We start from the raw sequence: 20417 nt of genomic DNA, 5'->3' as shown, positions 1-20417 counted from the left end.
CCCCCCCCCCTTCTCAGCTCTGCTGCTCTTGCTCTGCTGGCCCCAGCCTGGTTCTTCCAACAGGGCTAAGACCCAAACCAGCTCCTTCGCCCTCAACCTACCTACTGTCATCCTGGCCATCCCCTGGGACCCCTTCCCAGTTACTTCTAGTTCTGCTACTCTCTCCACCCCCAGAGCAATCATCCCCAGCCCTCAAGTACTCTGCACTAGTTACTACCTGCTGCTGTCACCCTATGAGTCAGCTCCCATCTGCTCTGGGACGCCCCAGAGAGCAGACCCAGGCAGCCTCCTCCAAGGCTTCTAAGGCCCTAAGCCTTATTCACCCCCACTCTCCCCTTTGCTCCCACACTTAGGGAAGCAAAGAGTCCAAAGGCAGGCATCTTGGTGCCTCCGGGAATGGCAGCACCACCTATATATCCTCAGGGACTTTTTCACCCCATTCCTAGGGGACCCAACCACCCAGCCCTTCCCACCTCCCAATTTTCAGTCAGGTCCTTACTAGCAGCAGGGCTGCAAACTGCTCGCTGTCATTCTTGGCCTCACGGAGGGCTCCCAGGTAGCGCTCCAGGGTGGGGTTTCGGCTCTCTGCCTGGTTCAGAGCTGGCTCACAATCCGAGGCCATGATGCCCGCCTTGCCCAACTGTGAACACAAGAGGGACTGAGCATCCCTCTGCAGAGGAGGGGTGGGGGTGGGAGTGGAGGAGGGAGGGAGGGATTAGCACAGAGGGAGGGGAGGATCAGGAGGGATGGGTTCCTCAAGACTGACCTCCCTTGTGGGAGCCCCTTAAAGGCACTGGACCCTCAAGTCCTTAGGAATGAAGAAGGACCCTGGCCAAGGTCACCTCGGGAAAGCGGGAAAGAAGGACCATGCATCCCGCTGCTCAGCTGGACAGCTCTCCTTACCAATCTCCCAGGAGTGGGAGGGGGGTTGGCCCCACTGCTCAGCTGCCCCCTGGCACCAGAGGCCTGATTTTATCTCCCTTCACCCAAGCACACCAGGAGGGAGTGGTGAGGACAGACAGGAAGGAATGGAGACATACATGGGTGAAGTTCGATTATCCGGACTCGGGCTGACATGAGGGAAAAGGGCATTCTAGGTTTCCTTTCCCCTCCCTTCTCCAGAACAGGCAGGAAACAAGCTTCAGCACAAGTGGGGACGCAGGGTACTGACCAGGGAAGGCTTGGAGGCCCCTTTGGGGACCCCACCCCTCCAGCCAGGGCTCTCAATCGCCCCCGCAGGCTCCTTGCCTCCTCTCCTTTCCCTCCCTCAGGCAGAAGCTGCAGCAGCAGCAGCAGCAGCAGCAGCAGCAGCAGCAGCAGCAGCAGCAGCAGAATTAACCCTTTGCATTCCCCCTCCTCGCCCTCCCCGCCCCGCTACCAGTCTGTGGATGCCGGCAGGGGCTGGAGAAGCAAGAAGGGGTCCCGGGTAGCTCCCAGGACAACGGAGAATCCAAAAGCCGGATAATCGAAGCGGGGCTGCTGAGATGGGGAGATGAGAAAGGGAAGAGAGGGTTCCTGGCGGTCACCACCTGTCCCGCCGCAGCCAGGTCACAACACGACATTGATGAAGTCACGACAGGGCGGCGATGAGATCACACTTCACGATGGCGCGGTGATGTCACGGAGAGATCACGGTAAAATCACGACATGGACAGCCCCCAAAGATGACAGGGCAAATTAAAAAAAAAAAATATATATATATAGCTATATATTGAAAAGGGCTGTGACAAAATGGAGTCTCGACAGGGCACGATGATGTCGCGATATGGCGCGATGGAGTAGCGATAGGGTCCCCGGGGTGTGTCGGCATCGATCAGCGCCGGCTCGGCGAGGCCCCCGCTGGGATGCAGGGAAGGGCCTGAAGGGGGCTGAGCTCACCAGGCTGCGGCCCCGAGCGGCGAAATCTTCTCCGAGCGCGATGCTCCTGGAGCCTGGGGCCGCTGCTCACGCCGCTTTGCCCACTCCCGGCTCCAGGAGGCTGCAGCTCCACCCCCACCCCCGCAGCGCTCTCGACCAATCCGCGGCGGCTTCACTCCGGCCTCTGGCCAATGGTACACCTGGGCGCTAAGCCGTAGGGGGTGCTACCGTTGCCGCCATCTTGCTTGTGGGTATTGCCCGGGTCTGGGGCCTGGGGCTCGCGCAGGGCAGGCGAAGGCGCAGACTGCCTGTGGAGAGCGGGAGGCGACAGCCTGGCGGCCCAGGCTCCTTCGCTCGTGCGTAGTTCTGTCCCTCAGCACTGCCCCACCTCCCCCTCTGGCTCGAGGCTGGAATGGAGCTTCCGGGAGGGGGCGGGCAGGAGGGCTGGTTAGCATGAAGAGTGTGTTTCCGGGTTGAGCCCCGCGAGGTGGGAGGAGGCGGCGTTTCCGGCCGCGGTCGCTGTCCCGGGAGGCTGAGGCGAGAGGGAGCTGTCCGGGTGGGGAGCCAGCACTACCTTCTTCCTTTTCCTCCTCCTCCGGGTGAGGGGAGCGAAGGTTGGGGCCCTGACCCCATGGACCGGGAGGAGGCGGAGGCCGCCGAGAGCCGGGGCCCAGCTGTGTGGCCCTGAGCCCCGGTAGGTGGCCGGGGGCGGCTGGCTGCCGGGCCGAGGACCTCGAGCTCAGGGGAGGGGCAGGAGGGACGGGCTATTTCTGAGGGTGCGCTGGCTGGGTGTTGGGACCCGGAGGTGGCGCTCCTGGCCCGGCTAGGGCAGCCAGCTGCTTCTGGCTTTGCAGGTGCGGAGCTCGAGTCCCAGGCTGAACCCTGCTTCTTTCAGGCCCAGGCCTGGTCATGCAGCATCCTCCATCCCCTGACACACCGGGCTCGGGGCGCTGCTGTGCTTCCTCCCTCGACTTCTGCAGCCTCGTCCTGAGCTGCTGTCTCTGGTGTTCGGTCTCCCCGCCAGGATAGAAAGTTGATGCAGAATTAGGGGGGCGGGGCTGAGTACGATGTGTAAATTACCATGCGAAACCTGCCTTATCCCGGACTTTAGAAAATTATTACCCAACAGAGGGGTTCTGTGGTGTCTGCGGTGAGCACAAAGGTGAAATGAAGGAAGTCAAAAGAACACCTTAGGCGGTTCTAGGACCGCTTTTCCTTTTCTCACCGCCTGATGCTTGTGCCCAACCGACAATAGATGCAGTTAGTGAAGAGCATTAGCTGACTCTCCTTGTGCTTTCTTCTGTGATTAACAGACTGGGAGCTAGGAACAAATTGGAAAGACGACCTCCCAGAACAATCTGTTCATTTTTCCAGCTATTTGGAAAACAATGTCTGCAAATATAAGCAAAGTTATTCATGGCAGTCTGTTCTGTAACTTTCCCAAATATTTGAGACTTTTTTTTTTAAGAGCTTTATTCTTGATTACTCATACCAGCTGAATAGGCTGTTTCCGACTTGCTCTGTCGTTGTTCAAACATATCTTATCGCTGTGTACATAAATGGAGTTCCACGTATGTAGCTGACAGACTGAACTATGATACATCCCCCATCAACCTGAAGGATTAAGTAAACATTACCCCCTTCTCTGTCTGAACAGCTGCTGCAACAGAGAGTGCTTTTATTTTGGGTGTACTTGTAACGCCCTAAATGCCAAAACTATTGCAAGCTTTTCTAGATTTTCATTTGTCAAGTATTGTGGGGGTGTGTGTTCTCACCCTGGGTTTTTACCCTTTGATTCTGTAACAACCCATTTGGATCTTGGTGATGTGTTGTTCTTGCCTCTGGTCAGCAAGGCTTTGACTGAACCCTAGCAGTGATTTGTGCCCTTAGGCAGTTGTAGATTTGGGAAGCCTAGCTGGTTGGGAGTTAGTTCATTTGAAAAGAGCTCTGCCTCTTATGCATGGTTTCTAAGACATTGCACTTCTAATCAGCTTGCTAATCCAGTGGTGTTTATTACTCCCATTTTCAAAGCCTATTCATTTCTTTTATGCTTCTGTCGCCCACCTGTCACGCTATTGATGACAGGTGTTGAGTCACTTTGAATTTAAAATCCTTTTGTGGTAGGCAGAAATGTGTTGGGTAAGATCCACACACACACATACACGTGCACACTCAACTGTTCCATCTTGAGAGGCTAGAGAAGTTGCTGGGTATACTTTCTAACTTGGGCTCCATTTTATAATCTCTTGAGCATGTCACTGGCCTGCACATCTTTCAGCCCCCTGCTCCCTAAGATACAACTTCAAAACTACTAGAAATCAGAATGGATGGAAGTGAATGAGGAAGAAGTACTTCAGTTGCTTAGGGCTCAGTGAAAGCCTTTTCTTGGGTGGGCTGTGCCTTGGTTTTGCAGCTGTGGATGTTTCCTGGTATTGGTCAGTATTGACATCCAGCCCATGTGATGCCAGTCTCCTTGTATGCCGGCTGCGGGTGGGGGGCGGAGTCTGTACTATTTGCCACGTGTGAGTGACAGGTGCACATTTAGGACAGAAGAATTTGAATTGCTTCTTCAGAACCCAACCAACCCTCATGATATTGTCAAGATTTATATAATAATTTATACAATGTAGAGAAGTTGTATAAGAGAAGAAACAGATGAAAATCATTTTTTCCCTGGAAGGGAGCTAAATTGTCCAGCTCCAAGATTCCAGAGTAGCCAGCACAATGCCTAGCACACAGTAGGGGCTGTGTAAATATTTGTTGAGTGTCTATATGAATTCAAGTCAGGAATTGCAGATGAATCTAGGGATCAGGGAGGTGACATTGAAGTGTAACTTGGATAGATTTTTAAGGTCATGGTGGGGTAGTAGTAAACTGGAGGGTGCATGTACTTCCTAAAGACAATCACATTAATTTTTTTTTTTTAAACACAGCTAGACAAAACTCTCAGATTAGTTTACCTCTGATAGTCGAAACTCCTCATAGATAAGAAGGCGTGTTTGGTCAAAGTCACAAAGCTGTTACTGGAAGAATTGGAACTGAAGCTCAGATCTTTTTTTCTTCAGGCAAGTACTTTTTCCATTCTTCCACATAGATGATTTACTGTTAGCTTAGAAAATAACAGAACATAAAGTGTTTCAGTTTTACAGTGGATTCATTTCATACCCCTTGCTGTTTTTATCCTGATAATTATAGGCTTTGTCAAAGCTCAGGTTTAAAATTTATAGGCAGGTATGAGCAGTGAAAGATAAACTTGAAATTTCTCTTCCCCCTAGGCTGTCACATTCTCTAGCATTCTACATTTCCAGGAATCAATTATTAATTACTTGGCATATAATTTCTTCCCTTTCTGTCTTTATAGTGAACGGGTTCCGCCTGTCTGGAAGGCCATGGAGAAGAGGCTGGGAGTGAAGCCAAGCCCTGCTTCCTGGATTTTGTCAGGATTTTGTTGGCAGATATCTGTGAAATGGTTGAGAAGCCTGTACCTGTTTTTTACTTGCTTCTGCTTCAGTGCTCTGTGGTTGTCAACAGGTACCACTTTCTTTATAGATTTAAACTCTGTATGAGTCTTTCAGTTCATATTAAAGACGAGGAGGAGGCAGAAAAGCAACCTGCTAATTGAGAGAAACGGTCATCCTTTTGGTAGACGCTTAGTTTGTTGGGTTTATTTGTTTTGGAACAATTAAAATTGGGTTCTTCCTTGTAAAGGGAAATTGCCATGATAATTTTAAGATTTGGTGAAGATGTAATGAAAAGAAAAACATTTGAGGGGTGCCCAGGTGGTTTAGTTGGTTAAACATCTGACTCTTGATCTCAGCTCAGGTCTTGATCAGAGAGGCATGGGTTCTGGCCCTGAGTTGTGCTCCATGCTGGGCATGAAGCCTACTTAAAAAAAAAAAAAAAAAAAGAAAAAGGAAAAAAAAAAAGAAAGAAAAATATTTGCAAGTTGGGAAGACCTGGGTCCTGGTTCTGGATGTTTCTACGTAATAGCTATAAAACCTTGAGCAAGTTACCTATTGTCTGTAAAGAAGGATAAGATTTACCTTGTAAGTTGATAGGAGAGACACTGTGATTAAAGTGTGTAGTGTAGCACTGTGAACATAGGTGCTTCATAAAGATACTTTGCTGCTTTTTCTCTTCTAAAGGAATGTTCACTTACAGGGACAATGTGTTCCTTGCTTTTTCTATAGAGAGGGGTTATGCTGATAGATTTCATGAAGTATGCTTTCTTCCTAGAGATTATTTCACCAGGCTAGAGCCTCTTGCCAGGAAGAAGTGCGAAGGTTACATTTCAAAGGATACTCTTTCTTTAAATCATTTTTTTCTTTCAGTTCTTTGGTTGACATTGTTCTTTTCAGAGTATGGAATGTGAGAGAACAGCCGTCCCAGAGACACTCTGGAGTTTGCTGCTCTTCTGGGCAGTGACCAAAAAGCCTTGTGTTGTAGAGAGCACTGTCTGGGATAAGGAATCAGCCTTTTGCTTCCATAATTCCAAAGATTTCTGTTGTTTTCCTAAAGGAATTGGTGGTCATGATCTAGAGAATCAAGTAATTACTGTGTTTAGCAATTTTAGTAACATCAGCTTTAGGGTTTTTGTTGTCCTGCAGTGTGGTAGTTGATGATTGCATAATTAGAGCAGTGGAAATTGCAGTTGACAGAAAGCTGACCTAAATGTTTTTTTACCCAGATGATGCTTTGCTGGGACAGCTAACTATTTCAGGCCAACATTTTATGTAAGATCGTTTGAGTTAAATAAGTAACTGATTTAGCACCATCAGGATAGGAAAATTGCATTTTTTGAAGAGCACCTACCACATACCAGACCCTGGTTATAAACATTACATATGTTATTTCACTTAATCCCCATGATAATCCTAAAACAGATAGTTTTAGTTTCATTTTATACATAAGGAAATTAAGGCCCAGAGAGGCAGAATGACTTGCCCAGGGTCACACAGCAAGAAGAAGTCAATGACAGAGCCAGGAGTTAAACTTTGGTCTGTTCATTCAATAGCCTGTGCTCTTTTTCTTCTGTTACTTTGTGCCTTCCAACCACAGATAGTCTTTCGGAGGACCAAAGATCGTTTTTTTTATCGTGAACCATGATGAGCAGCTTGTTATTTGAGGGATTCCATGTGCAGGGTAGGGAGAAGCATTTCTGCTTCTGTTTCTGTATTTCCAGTCTAGCACTTGGTTAAACAGAGTACTGTGGGCTTACTGTGCTAGTCTTTAGTATCCCCTTAGCTGGCTGCTTAAAAACAACAACATGAGCAGATTGAGTATAGGGGTGCAAAGGTGGTATTGTTAGGAGTGGTTCTAGTGCAGATTAGATTGTACTAGTTTCATTTTAGAGAAGTTTGGAGCTTTTACTGTGGAAGAATCAAGAACCATTTGTGTTCAAACTGAGGGAACTTGCAGGTAACACACAACAGACAGATTTGGTATATGTTTTAACTTACAGTAACCGCCTTTTCACATCAATGTTTTATTTATTTATTTATTAAAGTTTATTTATTTATTTTGAGAGAGGGAGCATGTGCATGAGCAGGGGAGTGCAGAGAGAGAGGGACAGAGAGGGAATCCCAAGCAGGCTCCACACTGATCGTGGAGCTTGATACAGGGCTCGAACTCCTGAATGCTAAGATCCTGCCCTGAGCCGAAGCCAAGACTCTTAATTGACTGAGCCACCCAGGTGCCCCACACATCAATTTTTTAAACACATAGTATCTTTTTTAAAATAAATTTTTAATGTTTTATTTATTTTTGAGAGAGAGAGACAGAGACAGACAGAGTATGAGCAGGGGAGGGGCAGAGAGAGAGGGAGACACAGAATCTGAAGAAGGCTCCAGGATCCTCATGTTAAATGATAAAAGCAGGGTATACGACTGCGTATCCACTATGGGGCCAATTTTGTGAAAAGAGAAAAATGCTCTTATATAATAGAAAGCTTGAAACAAGATACATAACTAAATGTGTGTATGTTTGTGTGTATGTATGTAGTCTGTATATATACACGCATATACATAAATATATATGTATATATGCATAAATATATATACATGTGTATATATATATACACAAATATATGTATTTAAAGTTTATTTATTTGAGAGAAAGAGAGATCACATGTGTGCAAATGGGGAAGGAGCAGAGAGAATCCGACGCAGTTTCTGCACTGTCAGTGCAGAGCCTGATGTGGGGCTCAGTTTCATGGTTCCTGACCTCATGACCTGAGCCGAGATCAAGAGTTAGATGCTCAACCAACTGAGCCACCCAGGCGTCCCCTGTTTGTATATTTTTTGAGTAGTGGAATTATTATCTCTGTACAGTTTCTGTGTTTTCCATCTTTTTTTCAGTGTACATGTATAACTTTTTTTTTAATAAGGGGGAAAAATCTACTTGACAAAGCGACAACACAATAATAGTGAAAACCTGCTGTTGGTAGTCTGAGTCAGTATTTATCTACTAGTGAGTTTGTTCAGTTTTTATCTGAGCCCTTAAGTTTTCCCTGATAAAATACAGTCTTGATTTTTTGCTGTTGTCTTTAGCTTACGGATTATAGGTTTATTTTTAAGAGAGAAAGAGAGAGTGTGTGAGTGGAAAGGGGGACAGAGAGAGAAGGAGACACAGAATTCGAAGCAGGCTCCAGGCTCCAAGCTGTCAGCACAGAGCCCAGCGCGGGGCTTGAACCCACGAACTGTGAAATCATGACCTGAGCTAAAGTCAGACGCTTCACTGACTGAGCCAGTCAGGCACCCTTGGATTATATGAATTAATGCTGAAAAACTGACCAAAATAAGGCAGCTCTCCTGTTACCCCTATTCCTGTTTACCACTTGGCAGTTTACTCCATCTCTAGTAGGACCCCAGGCACCTGCTGACTTATGTATAGTGGGCTTCTTTTTTACTTCAATTTCTGGGTTCAGTGCTAAAACCCACTGCTAGAAAGCAGTGATTATAGTTTGTCTGATAAAAGATGCTCTGTGTTTTCTTTGTAGGCCATTGAATCACTATTTTTCTGTTCAATGTCATTGTTAAATGGCTTAAAAATAGCATTTTTGGGGGCGCCTGGCTGGCTCGGTTGGTGGAGCATGTGACTGTTGATCTCAGGGTTGTAGGTTTGAGCCCCGTGTTGCGTGTAGATCTTACTTAAAAAGAAATAAAATCTTTAAAAAAACAGCATTTTGGACCCGGGGATTATCAGTATCGGGAGACAAAAATGAGGTGATTCCAAATTTGGAAATTCTTACAATAGATGTCAGCTTCTTAAGGGCAGAAGTTTTGCCTGTTTTACTTCTACTAGGTATTCCTAGCAGGTGCTGAGTGCTTGGTATATAGTAGGTGCACCATAAAAATATCTGTTGACTGAATAAATTAATAAATTAGAAATAAAGGAATTGTCCTTTGAGAATTAACCTTTAAAATTAACATAGTCTATCATTTGGGAGTTAAAATTAGCACAATCAGAGCAGAGGTATATGAGGGCACTTTAAGGAGACACAATGCCTTTGAGAGAAATGAGATTTGATTAAAATATTCACAAATATATTAACATATCTAAAGAAAGAATATGTACATCTGAAGAGCTGTGCCTGCCAGCGTGTAGGAGGTGAGAGGGCCTGAACCAGCATTGGAAACCTAAACTACGGAGAGTCACCAAGGCTCATGTAGGCCTAAAGCCAACAATTGGCTATGAAAACTTCTGGCCTTCCCCCTGCTTCTGGGAAGTAGATCATTCAATTAGTTAATAAGTATTAGTTAATAAACAAAAGAAAGCATATTCAATTCAGAACCGATTTTTGAGAACTTACTAGCAGTTTGGTGCTAGGCTAGGAACGAGGGTAGTAAAGATGAGTACAACACAGTTCCTACCCTGGAAGAAGTCCCACTTTGATGAGGGAGACAGCCGCATGACTCCCGTGCCGTGGTAGGTGAAAAGATAGAGGGGTGCAGGGCTGTCCTTTGTTCCCCTTCCAGCCCATTCCCTGCACTTTCTAACTATTCTTCCCTCACTCCTTTGTCAGCTTGTTCCTTCACTGTTTTGACTTCCGGGTTCTTTTTCTACCCTTTCTTATCTCACTCTTGTGTGTGCCCCCTGGGCAGCCTTATTTTTTTCCCATAACTGTAAGACGTGTGCTGTCTACTCCCAAATCCATAGCTGTGCATTCACTCCTTTCCAGAGCACATAGCCACAGAGCCGCAGTATGTCAGACAGTCCCAACTGAATGGCTCACAGCTGCCTCTAACTTAATGTCTCAAGACCAAACCCATGGTCCTCTGCCCCTGTTCCTCCTGTAGACCCTATAACAGTGAAGAGACCACCTTCTCTTGCATTCTGAGGTAGAAATCCCTGAGTCATTCCACACTCTTTTCTCTCCTCCACACTTAAAGCACTATTTGTAGAGTCCCATGTCATGCAGAGTGCTGTTAGTCTTCTCAGTGAGGTAGGTGTTCTGATTCAGGTAAACAGAAGCTCCTTTCGGATATATCCCCTGAGGCCTCTGGTTTGAACTTTAATGTTCTTGTTGTGTCTCTACATCTGTCTGTTATTATATCACGCTATCCTGTGTGTGTTAGGCTTTGTGAGGAGAGGTTCAGAGTGGGTCTTGCTCTAGTGTGTGGTCCTTGGTCCTGAGGTGAGGTCTTTCCGGTGTGTGCTGGTCTGTGGTGTTAATGTGATTTCTTCGCTCTGGCAGAGCCAAATTCTGAAGTGCTCCTGTTCTTACCCCCAGCACTGCCTGATCTCTAGTGATTTTGTTTCCCTCTCTGCCCTGTAGCGTCTGCTATCTCCTAAACCTTAGGTCTTGCCCTTTACCTCCCAGCCCTCAGCCTGGCAGGGGACCTTCTCTAAGGACTTCGGGGGCTCTATCTTTTCACAGCTCCTTCCTCTCCTGTGTCTCACCACTCCAATTCTAGCCAAATTCAGATCTCAGCTTCCTGGGCTCAGCAAGCCTCCTGTGTTCTGTTTGGGTTCCAGCTTTCGGTGCCGCAGTTAGGAAGTTGTTCCGTAACAGAGACCTGGGCCATAGTAGCAGGGCTCACTTCAAGTTTCCTCTCTCGAGGACTGCAGCCTTGTACTACCTGTTATCTCCTGACTAAAAACAGTTGTCTTCTATACTTTGTCCAGTTTTATAGTTATTTATTGTAGATGGTGAGTCTGGTATGAGGTATGCCAGGGAGTAACCTGTGTTCTAGGTAAGTTAACCGAAGTAATCATTGTGGATGTGACTGGGAGCAGATGGCTACTGTGATTACTCACTTCTGTGTTTGCTTCAAGAAATTGCCTTAATCAGGGGCATCTGGGTGGCTTAGTCAGTTAAGCGTCCGACTTTCGCTTAGGTCATGATCTCGCGGTCCGTGGGTTCGAGCCCCGCGTCGGGCTCTGTGCTGACTGCCAGCTCAGAGCCTGGAGCCTGTTTCAGAGTCTGTATCTCCCTCTCTCTCTGACCCTCCCCTGCTCACACTGTCTCTCTCTCTCTCTCTCTCTCCTAGAAATAAAAAAAAAAAAGAAATTGCCTTAATTATAGTTACATACCGAGAATCTAGCACATAGTAGGTAGCAATAACGGTTTGTTGGATTAACCTAAAAATAATGCTGGAAATGGCACCATGTTGGAATATTCACATTGAGGAGAATCGTTCTTTCCTACCCTATTTTTCATTCTTGGCTCATTAAGTGGGCCCTTCACTTTCCAGGAGGGAACAATATTTGGAAGGTGATTTTTGCTCTTTTTTCTGCCTTTTCTCTGGCTCTCTCCCTGAGTAGATGAGTGATTTTTTTTTTTTTTTTCTGATTGGTGAGGTTGGAAAAGACTTCTGTTGTATGGAATGGCCTGTCTTGGGGATTTGCATGCATTCTGCCATGCTCTAACTGGTCTGCCTGTGCCAGGACAGCCTGCCTGTGTCCAACTGGGTAAATTTAATTAAGTATAGGAAAGTATTAGAAAGCCCGTGTGTGGTTGTACATCTGAGCTATATTCCCCAGTCACATTATCACTTATTATAAAGATGATATTTTGATCCCCATTTACCTCTAACTGCCATATTTGTTTAATTAAAAAAAATTTTTTTTAAGTAGTCTTTATACCCAGTGTAGGGCTTACCCTCAATCCTGAAATCAAGGGTCACATGCTCTACTGACTGCGGCAGCCAGGCACCCCTGCCGTATTTTATTTTTTAATTAGTCCCAAACTCTGGGTGGGACCCTCAACCTCCAATAGAGACTGCAGCTGGGACAAAGGCAGCTCCTGGCTTAGCAAGATGTCTCTTCCCCACTCGTTGCCATTCTCCTTTTTGTTCTCATAACTGCCTGCATTTGCCCCTGGCGGACAGGAGGCACCTGAACTCACTTTCCTCCTTTGCCCCTACCGTTTGACTGCACTTTGAGGGCTGTAGCCCCTGTTGTACCAGACAGACCAAGTGGAATCTTTTTCTTTTAATGTTGTACCAGACAGACCAAGTGGAATCTTTTTCTTTTAAGAGAGTAATATATCTTGATCATGCATTGGTCTTATCTTTAGGAGAAAAGCATTTTCAGGAGACTTTTTAGGGGGCATTATATTCCTGCTCTTCTTGTATCTGCTGGGCATCTAATTTAAGGTGGATGACTAATGGAATAAATCTCATAGTGATGAGCCTTCAGCAGGAACTTTCTCCTGCCAAACTGTCCTATATTCTTAACTACATTGCAGTACAGGAAGGTGATAAATTATTAATCCAAAATCTGTCTCCTCAGATTGTAGGATAATGACTTGAGTATATGGCAGCTGGGGGAAGGTAGAGTTTTCTGGTTGTTAACACAAACCATGCGAGCTTTTTGATTCTAAAATTCAGCTAGCATTGAGCAGGTCTTTGGGATCTTGTTATATCACAATTTAATTGACCTAAGTAAGACCAATCAAAATCCTCTAAAATTAGCCTCTGTCCCAATGAAATGAAGCAATTGTGTTTGCCTAAACAGTCTTCAATAAAAGATAATCATCTTAAGTGTTGCTTTGTATCTTGGAGCATAATTTTGGTGGGTTCTTTTTGCCCTTCAGAAGCATAATGCAAACACAAATGTATTTCCTAACTTGTGTGACAAAGTGAAGAGGGATAAGACAATGGCATAACTGGGCAGTAAATCCAATTTGATTTAAAAGCTGTCTGAAATGGACTTGCCTTAGGAATTCCTCAAGGGAGGAAATAATACAGTGGAGAAATTTATAAAAACAAAATAACAATAGCAGGGCCAAAGTAAGCCTTTTGGCTTATTTTGGAGATTGTATAAACATCTTACTAATTGAAAGAGCTTCCAGTTCAAATCCTTGTGTGGAATTAGGAGGAGCATGACTAAGAACTGTGTGTGTCGTTAGTGTTTGGACATCTATTCTCAGAAGAGTCGTACTGAAAAGTGTGGGCCAGAATGCATAGCTTTTGGTTTGAGGGACTGCCTTTTGAACTTCCTTTCTGATCCTTCATCCAAGAGCTTCCTTAAGAAGTCAGCCCTATGTGGTTAAGTTCCTTTAACCACTTTTGATTTCAGGCAATAACAGATAAGTTTTAGAGAGAAGTTCCAAGAACTGGTCTTGATACCTTCCTATTCATTGAGCAAGAGACAGGAGGAGGCAGAGTAGCAGGATGGAGCAGGATGGACTCAGGAGTCAGATAAGCCTGGCTCTGAGTCCTAGTTCTCTTACACACTGGGTGGTGTTACCGAAACCCACCTTTCATCAGGTTTCTTATCTACAAAGTGAGAATGACAGAGCCTCTCATAGGATTGTTAAAAGGATTAAGTAAAAGGTTTCATGCAAAGTACTTGGCCTACTCCCAGGTACATAAATAACAGTTCAACAAATGTTAACAGTAGTCATTGTAACATGATAACATAATATCCTGTTTGGTTAAACTCTTGTCTAACCCCAAGATGACTCAGTGGGCAGCAGGTTTGAAGTCTCTCCTAGCTTCTTAAACTTCTGCCCAGTGGGTTCTCAGTTCCCACATTTTTAGAAGTAGAATGCAGTCAGGCAGCTGGCCTTTCTGCATTGTCAGGAAAAGGAGACCATTCACATGGCTTTATAGGCCTGTGGTTGGTTGAAGCTGTGATAGGATGAGCTACGTTGTGTGTTTTCCTTGATCATAACATGCCCCTAAAGAGCATGACTGACTAATTATTTCCTCTTTCAGCCAAGATACTTTTCCTCTGGAAGAGGGCTCTGTTCTGCTATCAGGATCCCACCTGGCCCTCATCCCCGGTTCACTTTCCCCAAAACTGTTGATGTGCCCATGGTTGGCAAGGCCTTGTGGTAGGCCAGTTTACTGCTTTGACTGGGGCTGGTTCAATAGCACTTTTGGATTTTGTGTCAGAAGTAGCTTGCCAGAGTTTGTCCCTTTCTTCAAAGCATATTTTTTGGGTACCTACAATCCTAGGAATTAGAGATGTGGTGGTGAGTCAGAGAGACATGGTCTCTGCCCTCATGGAGCATGCAGTGTGTTGATTCCTTTGCCATTCCTAGGGAACAGAAAATGTCTTTGAAAGGGATGATGTTACTGGCGTCAAGATTCCCTTCAGAAAGGCTAAGGCCTCCCTAGGGTCCTCGGATAATTCAATGACAGTGGAGACTCAGTTCTTGCAAAATCCTAGAAATGTAGGAGGCTAGGCAATTTGATGTCTGGTCTCAGTAGACTAACCCTCTGCTCAGAATTGTGTAGGTGAAGCCCCTGTGTACAATATGTTTCCAGTTTTCCTTTCAATCCAGCTGACTCTCTCCACCATTAATAACCCATGGCCCCAAATAAGCGGTGAAAGTGGTTATCTGGAGATTTGGGGCAAGTGTGACAGCTACAGCCTTTGCCCCTAACTTGGAAGTGTTTGTTCTCTGGTGACTTCATAAGTATTAGGTATACCCAACCAATAAGCTCTGGAAACTCTCTTCTGCATCAATGTGCCCCTGCATTTTTGGCATCAGGTTGGTTACTCAGGCCCTCTGGTGCACAGTTCCAATGCTTAGCATCAGACAAGCACCAAATTATACAAATTCCCAATTTCTTTGGTTAATCACAAAAGGAAACTGTAAAATACCCTAAGATAAGGAGGAGTTAAGAATATCCTGCATGGTGCATTAGCCATCACAGACACTGTTCTAGGAGAAACAAAAGCAGACAGGAATGCTGGCCAAGGCCTATCCAAAACTCCATCAACTTCAGACTCTGCCGCTCAGGTGAGTGCCCAGTGTAGCTCACCCCAATTCCCCTTTTTAAACCCTTCCAGTGAATGACAGGATTTTTAGGGATGCTGTCTTTGTTCCAACTGGCTTAACATTATGCTTTGATTCTAATCCAGCAGCACATTTGTGTTTGAAATAAATGTCTGCTAGTGGATTCTCTCACTTGTAGGTAATAAGGAGAATGTCTAGTATTATCAGACCTAGGAGATGGGGAGTTTATATTGATTTGGTTTTACTTCTGTACTCTAACTTCAGATTCAGGCTTAAAATTTTGAAAGGACTGGCTTTTAAAAGAAGTGACTCCTCTGGTACGTGCGTGTATGTGTGTGTGTGTGTGTGCATGTGACTACAGCTCAGTGTTTATTGTCCTTAACTGGGGGCAACCTGAGTCAGCTGGAGGCTTATGGAAGTAGGCCAGGTAAAATGAGTGAGTCTTAATCAGAATAAATGAAGCAGCCTTATGGAGAGAAGCTGAAGAGCCAGATTCCATTTCAGAAAGTTGAGTAATCTGCATCCTGCTGGGTCAGTCTGTGGCTTTCAGCCCGAAGCAAAGCAGCCCCAAGTGCTGAAGCAGTGCTGAGCTTCTCTTCTACCTGTGCCTTCTATTTCATCAGTCCCTAACTGCCTATTTTCAAAATGCCTCTCAGCTGTGCTTTCCAGAGTATACTCATGAGCCGCACCCTGACAGTTCTCACAATGCACTTTTCAAATACTGGGGTGAATTTTCATGTTATCCATTCTCTGAAAGGTTAAAGGGAGGACTTGGCCTTTAAGCTCATGTACGCAGACCTTGAGCAGGGTTATGTGCCCAGGATGGTCAAGGCAGAAGCAAAACTTGTCTGGCCTTTCCACGGCCTTTTTACTGACAAACATACCCTCCTTTCCTTTCCAAGCTGTTTTGATTGAGCTGTTTCGCCTCCACGCTTTCATATTTCACGTGGGGGTTGCTGCCTTCGCAGCATGGCTGCCTGTGTCAGTGGGGAGGAAAAGGTAAAGAGTGAAGGCCCTGTGTATGATGTATTTTCAAGGATTTTCCTGTGTGCCTGTGGAGTGTGTGTGTGTGTGTGTGTGCGCGCGCGCGAGAGAGAGAGAGAGAGAGAGAGAGAGACAGAGGGAGGGGGAGAGAGAGAGAGAAAGACACACACACACACACATTTGGATATCCTTATTGCCCCGTGTAGAATTAATGTCACTTTTGAAGCAGCAGAGTGATACTGCTATTTTACAGATGATGATAAGGAAAGGTCAATTTCGCTGTGGCTAGAGGGAGTCCGTACTGGATAATTTGGTAGTGAGAAGCGTTGGCCATTTCGCCCCAATTTTTATTTCTGTCAGTAGAATGTGTATTATAGTGAATTTGAAAATGGAGGTATAAGAGAAAGATACATGTAGTACATGTCATCAAAATGAAATCTATTAAAAGCCCCATGACTACAGTAAATAAACTGAACAATACCAGATTATCTGAATGTCAGTGCTGTATTATGTTGATGACTTTACCTAGATGGCACTTTCCTAATATTTGCGATCCCTGGTTCTCATATGTTTTGTCTTATAGTCAGTGCCTTAAAATATGCTTACTGCCTTTTTAATACCTTCTCTAGGATGCTTAATTGAAATCATTTGATGATAAAATCTGGGTGTTATGTACACACTGTAGAAACATTCAATTCAGGTCAACAGACACTGTCTCCAGCTAAATAAAACCCAGTTCCTGTCATCAGAGAGTTCACACTATGGAAGCAGAGATAGATATAGAAACATAAAGAAGCATGATAAATTCCAAGATGTGCTATGGGAACACAAAGAACCGGGCAGGGAAGAGTTGAACCCTGTTCTATAACAGGCTGCTAAGATGAGTGAGTGATACTCTGATCCCTTTGAACTTCCTTCTCCCAGATTCATGTGAAGTGGTTTTGAACCTGGAGAGCTCTTTTCACTTCTTGATCTCAGAAGGAGAGGGAGAGAGAAGAGTATGTACAGCTCTATAAAGTCTAGAGAACAAGAGCCCTGAGAAAATTATTTCTGTACAGATACAGATTGGCTTTGATTTAATTTAAATAAACTGGCTCTCAAAAATTCTAAGAATACTAACTACTCACACAGTTTTGCTTTCATTTACACACAGATGAGGAAGCATCTGCAGCTCTGCATTTTATTTGCTATAAGCAAAAAGTGGTTTAAGATATTTAAGTATTCGAAGCTTGGTTGTATTGAGTCCTCACATGGCCCAGTTCAGCCCACTGCAGGTTTTTTTTTTTTTTATGACACTTACATAATACACCAAAAGGAGAGATTTTTAATGGATAAATTGACACAAACTTTTCCTCTATTGGCCGTATCTGCTGAAAGAGCACTTCATGGTTTTCTCCCTTATTTCCTCCCAAGCTCACTGCTATTTTATACAGTTTACATCCCTCTGCCACAGTCCTCCAAATGACCTTCTCTTTAGAAAACCAAATCAACCAGCAAAAAATTTTTAAAAACCTTCCTGAAAAACAAAGCAGGGCTCTGATTCAAGGTTCATTGTGTGGGTTTCCAGAGAAGGTTGGTACGATTGTGATGAATGCAAATAATTTATCAGCCCTGCAGTCAGAGACAGCAGTTAGCTGCAGGTTTTTAACAATAATCTCTACAAGTGGGCCATATAGGGAATTGCTAGATTCATGACACTATACCTGGGGGCTTTCTGTATTAAAAAAACAATTTCTTTTTAGAACCACTTTTATGTACAGGCTGAAGTTTATCTGTTATCATTTGATACCTGTGCTTTTTGAAGTACAAAGCCCGTGTTACTTAGAGAGGTGTGGGTTCGTTCTTTCATGCTGTGGCTTGGAGGCGTGTGTTTCTTGCTGACAGCATTCTCCAGAGTCTTTTAGTCATAAAGTGGTGGGAGAAAAAGCGAAGTAGGAGATTCTGAGTATATTATATGCAGCAATGTAACCCCCTAGTTACAGGTGTTTTTTTGTTTTGTTTTGTTTTTTAAGTACATGGTTTAATCATTGGCTTTCAAGCTGCCTTTTAATATTATAAAGCCCTTGATGACTGGATCAAAAATGTTTGAACAGGTGACTTTATGGCAGGAGAGCTATTTTCAGCTATACCAATGTTTTGATTAATACTCTCACTTATAGTTTGGTTGTGAAAATAGCTTTGGACTAAACCTTAACAGATAGGTCTTTGAAATTAATAGCAACTGTAGCTAGTTAATGCAAACTTCTGATTTTTAAAATAAATAACAGGTAGAAGCTATAGGTGTCAGAATTGTCATAGACTGGTTTCTGTCTTTTCATCTAGGTGACCAGAACTTTGAGGAGCTTTTATTCTTTTCCTTTCCATTATTGCTCAGGAGAAGGAAAATTGAATGTATCTACATGTCATCTGTGATGGATGGCTGTTTGTCTAGGTGAACTGGAAACTATTTTTCACTGCCACTTTGTTCAGAAAGTTCTGTGGTGAAAGCCTGTCCTTCCTTTGAGTGGAGTGTTCTGAAATAGATAGCTTGGGGAACTGAAATTTGGTTGGTCCTTTCATGAGGAAAGATTGCTTTGTGATTTGAAAGGATTTTTCAGTGTAGGCAAGAAAGGCTGTTTTCTAGCTGGTTACTTTAGACTCAATGATCTCTTAATCCATTTCACTTTTCTTTGGTTTCATTTTGCACAGCTCATCATTACCTCCCATTGAATGCTCTCTCCAATTCAGTTTGGAAAGCCAGTTCCTGTTTCTTAGTGAACTGAGAACTTTGCTTTTCTCTCCTGTCCCTGTCTTCTTTTAGCCAAGAAAATTTAATTAACATTAAGGAGCTGATTTGAATGACTACAATTCATGTAGTTCCATAGTGAAGCTGACATCTAGATTTTGCTAGTTTAAAAAATAGCATAAATTTATTTCAATCTTGGGTAAATGTTTAAAATTAAACAATTCTTTCTTTGAACGCCTTCTATATGCCAAGCATTTTACTGGGCCTACAATACAGAGATACAAGATACAACCCCAGCATTTCAACAGAGCAGAGTGTGTGAAGTAGACACAGAGTGTGTGATCCAGTGGGAGAAATACTGTGATAGAGGATTTGCAGAGAGGAATTTTGGGGTAAATGTTTCATCAAGAAAGCCTTCCTGGAAGGAGTGGTACCTGCTCTGAAATGCACTGTAGTAACAACAGAAGTAATGGCAGCTAATATATACTGAGCTTTAACTACATACCAGGCATTGTGTTAAGTACTTTGCATAGATTACCTTCTTTTTATCTATAATGACCCTGTGAGTTTAGGTACTGTTACCATCATTCCATCATTCCAGTTTTTACTTGTGAAGAAACCAAGAAATGGGACCTAAGATGACACAGCTAGTAAGTTGACAGTCTAGAGATTCTTTATTTCAGGGTCCAAAGCCTCAACCCATGGGGTGAGATGGAGTAAGGGTATTGATCTTGATATGGGATTTTCTTTTGGAAACAATGTTTTTTTAAACTCAGTTTTCCAGAAGGTTCTGTATGAACCTCACCTTGGAGAGTGGATGTATTTTTTCATCAAACCAAGATTAAATGAGGGGGGTTTTCATAGGTCCTTTAAAGCGTTGATATTCTGCCTTAAGTAGGAAGATTGAAAGAACCTTTTCCCCCTCTTTTGCCTGTAAATACTGCCATTTTCTAAGGAGATGTTATAATTATTCTCTTCAGCAGTTTGCCACAATCCAGTACCCTCAAGGCTTCTTTACGGGAGGGGACTTACTCTTCCAAGTACTCTTTTTTTTTTTTAATGTTTTTTTTTTTCTTTTTTTAATTTTTGAGAGAGAGAGAACAAGCAGGTGGAGGGGCAGAGAGAGAGAGAGACACACACACACAGAATCTGAAGCAGGATCCAGGCTCTGAGCTGTCAGCACAGAGCCCAATACGGGGCTCAAACTCATGAACCATGAGATCATGACCTGAGCCAAAGTCAGATACTTAACCAAATGAGCACCCAGGCGCCTCATCTTCCAAGTACTCTTAATCAGAGAAGTGCTATAGGCCTCAGGTTTTGTGATCGAGTCACCGGAAGCTTGTTTGCTGTCTAGCAGACAATCAGGAGTTAATGTGAACAGTGGCTGTGAGACATCTGTTGGGCAGCTGGTTCCATGGGGAGTTAGTCTTTGATCAGAATGGTCTTTGGGAAAATGGAAATGTTACATATTGTCAAGGGGAAGGAGCCAGAATATGGACACAAAGCCTATTGATTCTTGTGTAGCAGTTAGTTCAGTTTCAACAAATCACCTACACCACAAGTTTAACAAACTGTGCTCTTAACAAAGCTAGGCACACAGCAAAAGCAATGAATGGTAATAATTTTCTTTTCAAAGGGCTGCTTTGTGAGGCT

The 20417-nt window shown here is 44.2% G+C and overlaps 2 protein-coding genes across 10 annotated transcripts in view; one reads left to right on the top strand and one right to left on the bottom strand.

Moving 5' to 3' along the window:
- Positions 1 to 1982, bottom strand: part of NCDN (neurochondrin) — an 8736-nt gene extending 6754 nt beyond the window's left edge. Inside the window, exons 1-3 of one of the 4 annotated variants that reach the window (XM_077753104.1) lie at positions 1879 to 1981; positions 1530 to 1597; positions 500 to 640 (exon numbers count right to left, since the gene is read on the bottom strand). In XM_077753104.1, coding sequence (XP_077609230.1) covers positions 500 to 640; positions 1530 to 1562 — 174 coding nt within the window. In that variant the 5' untranslated portion in view covers positions 1563 to 1597; positions 1879 to 1981. Of the gene's footprint in view, positions 1 to 499; positions 641 to 1378; positions 1480 to 1529 lie in introns of those variants that run through there. The other 3 variants (XM_077753103.1, XM_077753105.1, XM_077753106.1) reach the window with 3 other exon arrangements.
- A 150-nt stretch (positions 1983 to 2132) lies between these two features.
- KIAA0319L (KIAA0319 like) overlaps positions 2133 to 20417 on the top strand; it is a 94485-nt gene continuing 76200 nt past the window's right edge. For 3 of the 6 annotated variants that reach the window (XM_077753097.1, XM_077753101.1, XM_077753102.1), the window contains exons 1-2: positions 2330 to 2551; positions 5219 to 5388. In XM_077753097.1, coding sequence (XP_077609223.1) covers positions 5247 to 5388 — 142 coding nt within the window. In that variant the 5' untranslated portion in view covers positions 2330 to 2551; positions 5219 to 5246. Of the gene's footprint in view, positions 2214 to 2328; positions 2552 to 4790; positions 4923 to 5218; positions 5389 to 20417 lie in introns of those variants that run through there. The other 3 variants (XM_077753099.1, XM_077753098.1, XM_077753100.1) reach the window with 3 other exon arrangements.

Source organism: Crocuta crocuta, unplaced genomic scaffold (assembly GCF_008692635.1).
Source record: "Crocuta crocuta isolate KB4526 unplaced genomic scaffold, BGI_CrCroc_1.0 scaffold303, whole genome shotgun sequence".
NCBI lineage: Eukaryota > Metazoa > Chordata > Mammalia > Carnivora > Hyaenidae > Crocuta > Crocuta crocuta.
Note: the sequence above shows the minus strand (reverse complement) of the source record. Positions and strands in the feature narration are given on the sequence as shown.